General features: G+C 40.4%; 1 protein-coding gene across 1 annotated transcript; it reads left to right on the plus strand.

Moving 5' to 3' along the window:
- Positions 1-5019: 5019 nt before the first annotated feature.
- On the plus strand, positions 5020-9249 carry LOC307034788 (uncharacterized protein; the record flags this gene model as incomplete). Its single annotated transcript, XM_079673685.1, has 7 exons — positions 5020-5323; positions 5944-6361; positions 6590-7213; positions 7337-7607; positions 7714-7850; positions 7977-8180; positions 8521-9249. The coding sequence occupies exons 2-7, from the start codon at positions 5945-5947 to the stop codon at positions 9247-9249; spliced, it is 2382 nt and encodes a 793-aa protein (XP_079529811.1). The 5' UTR covers positions 5020-5323; position 5944.
- Between the last annotated feature and the right edge of the window lie 4607 nt (positions 9250-13856).

Here is a 13856-nt window from a genome sequence, read left to right on the forward strand (position 1 = left end):
GTAATTGCGTTGATTGGACATAAATCGTTTGTGTTGATTTAAAACAATTCTATAGGTTGCTGCCAAAGCAAATTATTTGTGTGCAACAAATGTCCACAATTGAATTGAGTAAATCCAATGTGTTCTTTTTTTCAGTGTAAGTGAGTGAACATTATGGCAAGGCAAGGCAATTTTATTTATATAGCACTTTTCAGCACGTAGCGATTCAAAGTGCTTTACAGATTAAAAGCAAAAGACATTTAAGAACAAAGGCATTATTAAAAAGGCATTTAAAAACAGGCATAATAAGCAAAGGTAATGAAATTAAATAAATAAATAAACACAGCAGGTACAGAATACAGCGGCAAATAGGTGCGTTTTTAGTGGGGATTTAAAAATAGGAAGTGTTTCAGCGGACGTGCATGATATAGGCAGTTTGTTCCAAATTGTTGGGGCATAATAACTAAAAGCTGCTTTTCCATGTTTAGTGGTTATTCTCGGAACAGAGAGCAGACCCGACCCAGAAGATCTGAGAGTCCTGGATGCTTCATAGTGATGGAGTAGGTCGTCTATATACCACGGTCCTAAGCCATTTAGTGATTTAAAAACTAGCAGTAGTATTTTAAAATCAATTCTTTGGCAGACTGGAAGCCAGTGGGATAATCTCAGAACCGGAGTGATGTGATCCACTTTTCTAGTGTCAGTGCCACTATATGAGCCTATTGTAGCCTGATAGCACATCGACTGTCAACAAAACAGTTTCTCAGTCCAATGCTAAGTTAGTGGCAGGCTCTGTGTGACTGGAGACTATAAGGCTACACAAAACCTAAACATGTCCTTAATGTTACTCAAGGCAAATATAAGTAATATAACCGTTAGACTGCAGCTAACTGTATACAAACCTCTCATACTGTGAGTGAATAACTTGAGATGGTTATGTTGTCTAAAGGGGAGATAATCATTATGGTATTAGGCCATGCAAATACAGGGTCAACTAAGTGATAAAATAAGTGTTGTATAATATATGTTCTTGAATAATGTTATTTCATACATACTGTAGTTGTTAGTGTAATGATTACATGTTCTCCTTATTCAGTTCCACTATCAGACAATGCTGATGGTGATGACCCTGAGGGAGAGATGCAGAGCTCAGTGGACAGAACTGGCAGGTACACAGGAAACTGTTTCAGCTATGACTGACACTGAACAAAACCAAAGGAAATGTAATGACAACAGTATAAGCAAGCTATGTTCATGTTCTCTCAATAAGTTATTATAGTTATTGATCAGACTTTAATCCATCCCAATGCTGGTTCTTATTCAGTACCAGCAGATGCTGAGGAGGTTGACAAGGCAAGTCAAGATTCAGGGTCCAGCACAAGGGAAATTGCAACTGAGTAGGGCAGCAACGTTGTAGATATTGACGATACATCCAGCAAAACGCCCCCAAAACAAACTGGTATGGCCTGGCTGGGTGTATAATTCCCGGCCTGACCTATGGTCCCAGTCCGGCCCTTCTGACACATCACACACCCATACACTACACACATTACTGATTAAACTGATATCACAATTTAGTTACTCTCTTTAAATAAATATACTGTAATTGGAAAAGAATCATGTGTGGTGTCCTTGTTTTGTCCGTCCTTGAGCCAGGGCTCCCTATTATTGTATAGGTTATTCTTGTTTTTAGAATTAATTCAGTAATGGTGTGTGTAACACAAACATAATAAATCATTGGATAGTGTTTCTCAAATGAAGGGGGAAAATAATGAAATAAAGTTATGTATTAAGACTCATTGCGAGTTATTACTTTCTTCCTTTACTTGGCATTCTTCAAAAATACACAGACATTGCAGCACATCGTTTCACGTCTTTGCATCCTTTCTCAGCAGTAGAGTAATGTGCTGGCGAACCTTTGTTTCCTCCTGACAGCCCACTTAAAGGTATGCTCAATTCAATTCAATTAGCATGACCTCAGTTACATAGTATTGCCAAAGCTCTGTATAGTTGCAACATCTATACAAAATATATATATTATACAATATATATATATATATTCCCCCTTGTGGCCAAAGGGGGACACAACTCTTGTCTTCAGATGTATGCTTGAGTGCAGCAACATGTAGCTCAGTGACTATTTTGTCAACTAAACATCATAAAACAATACATATTTTAGTAAACGGGACATTACAATCTCCGCACATTAACTCTATATTTGCCTCTACCATGGTGCCAAAATGAAACGAAATAAAATAAACAATATATAGGGGTTGCTTCTTCTCTGAACTTCTTGCATCCCTCCATATCAAATAAACCATAAACAAATACATAAAGTCGTGTTCACTGCAGCGATCTATTTTACACACAAAACTATGAAAAGTTGGTGATATACAGTGGCGTTTTCTCCTGGAGACCAAGGGAAGACAGGCTTCTCCTGTTTTTTCAGCCTTTGTTATCATTTTTATAATTACAAATATATATTCTTGTCTGTGGTTGTTTTTGCGTTCAGGGCATACAAGGGGTGTAACATTATTTTAGTACCAAAACTATATTGAAATAGAGTCTCGCTTGAACAGCAACTGCGTCTGTAAAATTACTGGGTTATTTGGTGATAACTACCAAAATAAAGTAACCTCAGACGCAGACGTCACGTAGCTTCTCAGACGAGAGGGGTGGCGACGAGAGTGTCACGTTACTTATCTCGCGGCATAGTTCACGGCATGGTAGGCAACGATCGACACGTTGGTAAGCTCAGTGAGTTGGTTCATTGGCACAAATCACACCTCATAGCACATAGCTCCAACGATCCATATCACGCACTCACACAGACACACACACACACACACACACACACACACACACACACAGTATTGTATTATTGTCGGTGGGCATTGAGCAGCACGGGCGCTCCTCAGGGCACGGTCCTCTCTCCCTTCCTGTTCACAGTCTATACATCAGACTTCAGACACTGCTCACAGTCCTGCCATCTGCAGAAATTCTCAGATGACTCTGCCATTGTGGGCTGTATCATCAGAGATCAAGAAGCTGAGTACAGGAGTGTGGTGGAAAGTTTTGTGGCGTGGTGCGGTCAGAACCATCTGCAGCTCAACGTCACAAAAACTAAGGAGCTAGTGGTTAACTTCAGGAAGCGGAGTACCGCCCCAAGCCCAATTACCATCGTGGGCATGGATGTGGACATTGTGGACAGCTACAAGTTCCTGGGTGTCCACATAGACAATAAACTGGACTGGAGTAAAAACACTGACGCCCTATATAAGAAAGGCCAGAGTCGCCTGTATTTCCTCAGGAGACTCAGGTCCTTTAACGTCTGCAGCACTATGTTGCAGATGTTTTATGACTCAGTGGTCTCCAGTGTGATCTTCTTTGCTGTAGTGTGTTGGGGCAGCGGGGTGAAAACAGCTGATGCCAACAGACTCAACAAGCTCATCAGGAGAGCAGGTTCTGTCCTGGGAGTGGATCAGGAGTCGTTGGCAGTGGTGTCAGAGGGGAGAATGCTGAGGAAACTTCTCAGTATTCTGGACAACGGGTCTCACCCCCTGCATGCCACACTGGTTTCTTACTGGAGCACTTTCAGCCACAGACTGAGATCACCCATAACCACCACACAGCGCCACAGGAGGTCTTTCCTCCCAGTGGCAATCAAACTCTTTAACTCTTCACCCCTAAGTAAAGGGCACTGAGAACTCCCACACCAACACTATGTGCAATATACTGTAAGTTCCATCACTGCAATACACTCGCTGCTATATATATATAACTATGGGCAATATTATATTATATTATTATTATTAGTATTATTAATAATGCTATGATAAAGTGCAATTACGTAACTGCCACTACGTTTAAATTTTTTTGCACTATAACTACTAAATACTGCTAATAATAATAATTGCATTGATTGTGTGACTTTCTATGTTTCTACGTTTTATGTTGTCTATGGATGTTTAATTGCTCTTTTTGCTGCTGTGTTTATTGTGTTTATTGTATTTTGTTACTCTGGCACAACAATTTCCTTCGGGATAAATAAAGTCTTATCTTATCTTATCTTATCTTATCTTATTGTATGAGAGAGGTTCCAGGTTGAATTGAGGCGAATATTTGTAATGTTCAGAGGTTGTTGTGTTTAATATTCATATATATATCATTCAAATGATAATAAACATTTGCATAAAGCATATTTGTCCACTCATATGTTGATAAAAGTATTAAAAACGTGAAACATTTTCCTCTAAGGTACATTTAGAACAGATAAAAAATGTACGATTAATTTGCGATTAACTATGGACAATCATGCGATTAAAGGTGGGGTAGGAAAGTTTCAGAAACCGGCTCAAGATACACTTTTTGTTATATTCCATAGAATGCTCTTAACATCCCGATAGCAATGAATATCTTAAGTGCTTTGACAAAAAATCCATAAAAAAAATTTCATCTATGGAACCGGTAATACTTTAAAAACTACGACCAATCCGTTTAGCCGTGCCGCCCTGTCTGTCAGCCTCCATCCCGCTTTCGTCTCATTAGTATGCATAAAAAGTGACAGGTGCTGTGACAGGTCACACCTCTCCCTACTTATGCTAATGAGCTAAGTCCCGCCTCCCCTTTGATCGAGGTGTGAGATCTCAAGTAGGTGTGATATCCCAAGTAGGTGTGAGATCCGTCGATAGGAGGGGGATGATGTGTATTCACAGGTGTGAAAAGACCACACTGTTGCGCCTTATGGTGTATAATAAAAAATGTTTCAATCACATTAGTATGCATAAAAAGTGACAGGTGGGCCCGCCCCCAAGTGTGGTGTGTGTGTGTGTGTTTGTGTGTGTGGGGACCTTCACTGATGTCCTCCCAAGGAGGTGTATGTGTGTGTGTGTGTGTGTGTGTGTGTGTGTGTGTGTGTGTGTGTGTGTGTGTGTGGTGTGTGGGTGTGTGCATACATGCAAATTAGTCGCTTTTCGGCGCCTCCCGCTTTTTTTAATTCGTGGAGAACCGAAGAGTTTTTGTTGGGGGGGGGGGGGGGGGGTCTGACTCATGGACTGACGGACAACTTCTCTCTTCAAAACATAGACTTTACTTGGGCGGGCCGCCCACGTATAGCCTATTAACGGCCGCCAAAGTATATTTTTGTATCCATCCGCGAGCATGACTAGTGGACAAATGATCCCTCGCTCTACGCCTCCTGTACCTGTTCGCTCTGCTATCGCGTGAAGGGTCTGCTTGCTAACAAGCAACCAACAGAAGACAAACAGGAGTCACATGTTGTTGCACATCAGTCATGCGCAAATGACTCGCACTTCTGCACCAGTCAGTTGCGCAAGCACCGCATGTAAGTACATTTTTCTGTTGGCTGTTATAACATCATTAGCTCTAAAGTGCATGTATGTTATGTATTTTTACCATAGACTATATATAAATGGTATTTTTTGTATAATACAATTGTATTGCATCAGCTAATTGTATTGCGTCAGCTAAATGAAATGTAATGTATTGTAGGCTATATAAGCTTTATTTGTACCTAAAGGTGATCGGCCCTCCGATTAAATCGGCAATTTCACTCCAAATGACTCCATTAATTATTAAGGTACAATTCCAAACGTGTACACCCTTTTAATTTTAATTTGGCAAATACTCCGTAAGCTCAATAATAACATATAAGAGCGATCAACGCGCTAAAATAAATTAGCATTACGCACGCGGTAATTTTATACTTGAACTATATTTCTGTCAAACTGATCAACATAAACGACATGAGCTTAATACTTAGTCATATTTTTCCTGTGCACTGTGGAAATGAACACATGACTGCTGTGTAGTTTACTAGTTTGGTATTGAAGTAGCCATATCTGATATTGAATAAGATTTAGAGGCCTAGCCATGAGTCTAATGAGTGTTTAATAATGGGGACACTTAACCTTAGTGCCAACTCTAATTTGCATTCATTTTCAGAATGAAAGATCTTGAGGAAAGTGATGCACTTGTTGTGAAAAAGCTGGATGCAGGTTGCAAATCCAGCTGGAAGTGGTCATGGCTAAAGCTAGATGTCACAATTGAGGTGAAGTCAGTCAAACACACATTCCCACTGTCAGACTTTTTCAAAAAAGTTGACAAAAAAGGATGTGCTAGATGCACTCTGTGCACAAAAGAAATTAATTATGGCAGCAGGGGCGTGCATGGCCTGTTGGCACACTGTCAGACAGAAATTCACAAACATAAAGTGACCACAATCACAGAAACACAAAGTGTTGCACAGCTCCTCAGAAAGAGCCCATTCCCAGCAACCCCCAAAGCAGCAGCTGACAAGATCAGGGAAAGGATAGCGCCTACACTACCAGTACCTATGTGTGATCGCATATCCAATGCAGAGGTATGTGTGTGTGTGTGTGTGTGTGTGTGTGTGTGTGTGTGTGTGTGTGGAGAGAAGAGTAGCCAAGCCAACACAACTGTCCTAATGCTTTTGTGCAATGTTGGGGGAGCTTTTTGTTTTAGAGCAAATGCTAAGTTAAAGGTGCTGTCAGTAGGAAGGTTCGTTGTAGCTAAATTAGATTTGTTTTCCTGAAATGAGTAATCTCATATATTTTAATCTGTTTTCTAGGCAATGGTCCTGGCTGTTATTGCTGAACATTCCCTACCTCTCTCAACTGCACCTGTCCTAGTTGAACTGAGTCAACAACTGGCTGCAGACAAAATAGCACTTAGTAGGATGAAACTGTCACGAACCGCTGCCTCTTACAAGATGGTGCATGGTCTGGGCCACACATTCTCTGAGAGAACGCTCTCCAACTTAAGGAAGTATCCCTTTTCTCTTAATGTAGATGAGAGTACATCTAGCAGTAATAAAAAGGTGCTTGCAATGCTTGTGAGCTACTTTGACCAAGAGCTGAAGGATGTTGTGGTGGAACATTTGGGTTCTCTGGAAGTTGTTAAAGTCAATGCTGCCAGCTTGGAGGAGCTCATCTGCAACTTCTTTAAGGAAAAAGATATTCCCTGGTCAAACCTGGTCAGCATAATGTTAGACTCATGCAATGTGATGCGAGGCAGCAAGTCAGGACTGGAGACAAGAATTAGACAGAACCATTGTAAAACGCTTCTTGATGTTGATGGTGATTCATGTCACCATGTGCACAATGCTGCAAAGAAGTTTGCAGAGCCCTTTGAGAACTACTTGGAGCAGCTGTTTACAGATCTCCATACTGACCACCTGTGGGCATCAGATCAGGTAACTGAATGTCAATTTTGATTTTAGCTTAAGTGATAGATTGAGTTTGTCCCCGTGTTTACTCTAATGTTTTGAGTTGTGTGACACTTAGTCTTGTAAAATGACTTATGTCTTTATTTGCAGATCATGTACCTGAAAGAAATCGCTGAATACATGGACATACCTGCTACAAATCCCAGGAGGTTTGTCTCCCACCGTTGGTTGTCTGCGTATGACGTTGGGATGCAAACAAAAAGACTGCTGCCTGTGTACAAGGTCCTGTACTATGGTTTCATGGGGAAAGAGGACAAAGCTCTCTACCAGGATCCATTGCAGAAGCTATATGAAGACTACCATGTCAGCGAGAAAGCACAGCGAAGGATCACATTTGTGCACCAAGACCTCAGTAAGAAAGGTATGTATATTAGTTTAAACAAGGAACTCAAATTGTGAATGTCCTGTTTCTGAGAAAGTTATTAATACTATAATAAAATGTGTTATCTTTGTTTTTCTTTTGGTAGGTATGACTGAATTGGGGAAGAAGAGGAAGAGCCGAGTGGTAAAGAAGATCTGGTTTGAGATCCAAAAAGTGGACCTGCATCTCAGTGTGTACCTCAGTGTACTGCCAATACTAAAAGAGTATGTGATGGTTTTCCAGGTGAGTGTTTTTTTGTATATACAGTGTATATAACACACACCATATAGAAATAACATGCATATTGCAATTTTATAAACAAAAGATGGTTCAGTATTTACTGAAACGTGCCCTTTCTGTGCATTTAAGGAAAGTCAAACCTTGGTCCACAAGCTGCATGACAAGCAGCTTCAAGTGTTTGTCAACTTCCTGGCTTGCTTTATCAAACCAGAGCATCTGAAGATTTCGCCCAAAGCATTGACAGAATTGGACTTGGCCAACCAGACACTTTATTCCCAGCCCTATATTGGTAAAGTGGCAGAAAACCTGGAAGCAGCCCGTCGAAAACACCCGGTTAGTGTGTGAAATAGATTAGTTAGTATTTAGGTAATGTTATATTAAAGTAAAAAAGAGTCCTGGTGGAAAGAGGCCAGGTTAACCCAAAGGCAGCACACCTCTTACTATTTCACATACATTTGAATATTATTCTTACACCAAATCTCGGGTTTTACCATAGTCATTTTTGTATGAATAATTGTTGCATGCCTTATTTAAACATTGTTTTGCTTGATGTTGACTAGTGCAGGCCATCATTTCACTGATAGCTTTAGTATTGAGAAACGTAGCACTGTGCTGCATGAAACTTAGGATATTCATCAAAGTGTTTTTTGTTTTTGTTTTGTATTTGTGTTAGGATTTCTTTGAAAAGGTGACCAAGGCATATGTGACTTGTGGCAAGTACATGCAGGTCAAATTGCCACTTAAAAGTAAGACCCTACAAGCCTTGTCCTCTATTGATCCTGTTGTGAGGGGCCATTCAGAAGCAGGGACTCAACTGATGAAGCTGGCAAGAATCTTGCAACACCTAGTTCCTCCAGAGAGTGACATCACCCAGGAAATAATCAGATACAACGTTGACTTAACACTGGCACAGTATCACGAGGGAGACAACATGGTCATGTGGTGGGCTCATGTTATGAGCACAGGGAAATATCCAGCTCTCAGTGGGGTTATCAGAGGTGCTCTTTCTATCTTCCATGGGCCCATGGTGGAGTCCTCATTTAACTTAATGGGAGATATTCTTGACCCTAAAAGCTCAAGAATGAACATTGCCACGCTCGATGCAATTCAGACAGCAAAGTATGCCATGAAGTCTAGGGGCATGACTGCCACCATGATGTTTAAGAGAGAAGACGAAAAGTTTGGACCAGTTGACAGAACACTGTGCCGCAACATGAGGTCTGCTGCAAGAAGGGATAAAGCACAGAGAGAGGAGAGGCTTATGGAGAAAGGGAGGAGACAGGTGGAGTATGGCTTCAAGAAAACATGTGCAAGTTCCCAAGAGAGCAAGAGGACAGCACAGCAAGAGGAGAAAGAAGCAAGGGCAAGAGGAGAAAGAAGCAAGGTTGAGACATGCAGCTAAGCAACGGAATGCTGCTAGACGTAAAGCAGTAGAAACACTTGTGCAAGCAAAGAAGAAGAAGAAAAACCCTTAAAGTCAAAAGTGTATAATATCTACCTGTAAATAATAATAATAAAAACCCTTGATTTATAACTTAACATCTATGTCTCCTCTTGATCTGAGTATATTATAAAGAATAGCCAGTTAATTGAAGCATTATACAGTTCTGTTTTATATGAGTGTTGAGAGATGTATCCATACATCTCTTAATTTTGCCCTCAAAGTGCACCAGATTGATGCATTTAACTTCAATTTAAAGAAAAAAATCTTCCCGGGGGAGCATGCCCCCGGACCCCCCTAGAGGAGGTGAGGTCCCCCCACAAATAAACAGGTTCATATGGATAGGATACTAGATAAGTTTGCACTCTCATTGTATATAATGATAATAGATATGTTTCATTGCGGAGGACCCCCTGTTTTGTGTGTCCCCCACTTCTTAAACCAAAGTTACGCCCTCGATAATATCTACCTGTAAATAATAATAGTAAAACCCCTTGATTTATAACTTAACATCTCTGTCTCCTACTGATCTGAGTATATTATAAAGAATAGCCAGTTAATTGAAGCATTATAGCACAGGCCTTTGTCAGACGGTATATTACGCTGTTTTTTTTCTGCTTCGAATAGTTCTCTCTTTTTTCACCATACCTGTGTTTGCATCCCTGTGTGTGGGTGTGTGGGGGTGTGTGTGGGGGTGTGGGGGTGTGTTTGTGTGGGGACCTTCACTCCTGAGCTATAGATGCCTGTCTTAACACCCCATGCCCCTGCAGTCGGCCAGAGGCTGTAAAAGTCCTGGAAAGCATGCAGGCACCTCGTTTGAGAGAGGACTGTGTGTGTATTAGAGAGCCTGAGGAGACACATTTTTACCGCATCTGCACACACTTCCTTACTGTCACCCTTACCTCTTCCTATGGCTGTCAGGCCGGTTTTGTGTGTGTTGTGTGTGTGTGTGTGTGTGTGTGTGTGTGTGTGTGTGTGTGTGTGTGTGTGTGTGTGTGTGTGTGTGTGTGTGTGTGTGTGTGTGTGTGTGTGTGTGTGTGTGTGTGTGTGTGTGTGTGTGTGTGTGAGCCTGGCCCTGACCCCTCCTCCCCCCTTCCTGCCATCTTATCACTAGACAGAGGGGGGAGGGGTTCTCTCTAAAACACAGTGTCTGTAAAGGTGGGGGAGACTGTCTCCCCCCTTCCTGCCATCTCTCTCTCTGTTTCTGCTGTTGTGTAAAATATACAAAATAACGTTTTATATACTTACTCTCTTGTTAAAAGGTGATGAAGTTTGCAGCGTAAGCCAGCCATCAATGTTCTATTTTTAAGGTTTTGCATACCTCAAAGTGTGTCTAAAAGTATCTTGGCAAGAGAAAAAAGCCAAAATCCGCCTAGGCCATTAAAAAGAAACCGAATTCCACGTTTTACAAATGAACAGACACAAATACAGACTTGACGACTTGGTAGTTCATTAAAGCAGATTTGTCCTTTTTCATCTCCCAAAGGTTTGGGTCCTGTTCAACACTGGCTACAGAAATATATTCAATATACAGTCATTTGTACATAAAGATTTTTAAAGTTGTAAGCACTTAACCCTAACCCTAACCCTAACCCTAATATACATTTGATTGCATTTAAAGTGGGTGTAGACAACGAAGTAGTTGATTGCACAAATGTGTAATGGATGTAAAATAAAGACGACATTAGCATTTAAATTGGCTCCCTATAAGACTTGCTTTCTCTATGAAATTATGTCTGGCTCTGAGTAGTGTTCTCCCTTTCACAATAAAAATCCCAAACACAATACTTTCTGTATCACTGCAGGAAGTAATGTGCCAAAATGCAAATACAAATAGCTTACAGTAGCTCCCAATTAGTTGAACAATTGGAAAACCGCAAGGACTGTGGAAACACCTACTGGCAAAGGATTGTGGATGCAAATTATGCAAAGAGGAAGAAAAAACATTCTATCTAAAGCTATATAACACAATCTGCATATTGACAGTATCAGTACAACAAAAACAGTATGCATGTTGATGCAAACGACGATGTTCAGTAAACGATCAATCAAAATCGAAGGATCAAATGTATTTTTTAAATGGAGCAGAAATATAACTAGTCTCCCAGTTCAAGTATCTTGAACAGGGAGTGTCATATTGGACTCGCACTTGACTTTTTAAGAAACATATCCAGAAAGTATCCAATACCATTAAATTCAACTTGCAACATTTTAAACAAATTAGACCTTTTCTTAACTGTCAATGCTGCAAAGTCATACCTCCACTGTATGATTCTATCCCTCATTGAATACTGTTTTACAAAATGGTCGTTTGCTTGTGCCACACACCTGAAACCCATAGAACAGCTGTTCAAGAGAGCTATCCAGGTGTTTGACAGAAAGCCACAGTCATACCACCACTGTACCATCCTTGAAAATCCCCTCCCCCTTGGGGGAAGTCATCCACAGAAAACACACTGGACGCAGCACTAGGTCAGAAACCAGAGGAGACTGTGAAGTCCACCACAGATGGACCACCTTTTGGACAAAATGTCCTCTCCATTAAAGGCAGCTCATTGTGGAATAGCCCCCCAACTGAGATACGGGATTGTCCCACTCTCAATAGTTTTAAAGGTCAATTTAAAGAATGGTTGAGCAACAAACAGACGTGTAATCACCGCTAAATAAATGCACTTTAACACAGGGGTATCTCCTCTTGCACTTTTATGTAGCGCTTTTTATCTTATCTTGCACTTTATATATCATAGCTGCTACATTGTACTGCCATGTGGTAAATACTTATATGCTGCTCATGCTCTTTCTGCATATCATGTATTTTATTTTTGCTGTATATATATATAAATGTCATGTTTTTATATGCTGTATGTGACGGGACTATAGATGGAAATTAGCTCAAAGCTAAAATCCGGCTCATTTACACTTGTAAGCATTATTTTTGTTTTAAAGTGTTCATTAATGTGCACTACGGTGGCCCTGAAGAAAACTAAACATTAAAATATGTTATCGATATCCCCATTCCCTGTTTGTTTTGGGAATAATTGCGATGTTTACTATGTTTTGGTAGCTCTTAACAAAACAGAGTTTTTGTAAAAGACTGCGACTCTAAAAGGCAAGTTTGTGATTTTAACACTGTTTCGATGAAACAATACATTATACAATATTACGACTTTTTGCCATATTTTTAACACAATATACTTGTACCTTTTTTTTTTTTTTTGTGGTTGTAGGGCTTCAAGATATTTTGCATGTCATGCATAAACACGGTGTCATCTTTTCCTTGAAACTGACGTGCTGCCCGTTTTACAAAACAAGTTATTTTTCTGCTTCTTCATCCTCTGAATTTTCCTCCCCCGTCCCTCTTCCTTCAGCCAGCACAACAAGAATCAAGGTGGATCTGTGAAATGAAACACCTCTTCCCAAAGCGTGACTTCCCTATTGAGAGCATGCGTCTAGGGTAGTAGGGTCTAAACCGATTGGCCAGATATACTAACATGCAGAACGTACGGTATGTTTGAAGACTAACCATTTATCCAGTTCAAGCTGTCTTTAAGATGTGACATTGCGCTCTGACTATTCCCCGTCAAATTGTGACAAACTATTACTTATTCTTAAATTTGACCTCTTGCTGCTTGGTTGAAAATGATAGATGAAAAATAACTTTAAAAAAAAAAAAGACTCAAACAGCGAGGGACATTATACTGGTGAAAAAAACTCTCAATTCTACAGATGACTCCCCCCACTCAACGCAATAAGTCCCTCCATCCACTCAGCAAAGCATCTAAAACTAAGGACCCCACTAAGACGACAGTTTGAAAACTAGCTATGGATCTGAGAAAAAACAAGTCTCCCCCCCCCGCGAGTTGCAGCCAGGAACAAACTCCTGGACTACCATCATCACCGCCATTCTGGACACCCGAATCTTGCAGTACTACTGCTGCTTATTTTGCTCCTTGGGCCAAGACGTCTCTGTTTATGGACACAGTGAAATCAGTGTTTTCTGTGGATGAATTGCCCCAAGGGGAGGGGGGCCAGCCCATGTAAATATTATTTAAAAAAAACATACTTTTAAAAGACTTAAAATTGTCAAAAACTCAAGAAATTGTGTTTTTCAAGGATGGTAAAGTGGTGGTATGACTGTGGCTTTCTGTCAAACACCTGGATAGCTCTCTTGAACAGCTGTTCTATGGGTTTCAGGTGTGTGGCACAAGCAAACGACCAGTTTGTAAAACAGTATTCAATGTGGGATAGAATCATACAGTGGAGGTATGACTTTGCAGCATTGACAGTTGAATTTAATGGTATTGGATACTTTCTGGATATGTTTCTTAAAAAGTCAAGTGCGAGTCCAATATGACACTCCCTGTTCAATATACTTGAACTGGGAGACTATAGTTCTATTTCTGCTCCATTTAAAAATACATTGGATCCTTCGATTTTGATTGATCGTTTACTGAACATCGTTGTTTGCATCAACATGCATACTGTTTTTGTTGTAATCATACTGTCAATATGCAGATTGTGTTATATAGCTTTAGATAGAATGTTTTTTCTTCCTCTTTGCATAATTT

The sequence above is a fragment of the Notothenia rossii genome (assembly GCF_949606895.1).
Source record: "Notothenia rossii genome assembly, chromosome: 4".
In the NCBI taxonomy this organism is placed as follows: Eukaryota; Metazoa; Chordata; class Actinopteri; order Perciformes; family Nototheniidae; genus Notothenia; species Notothenia rossii.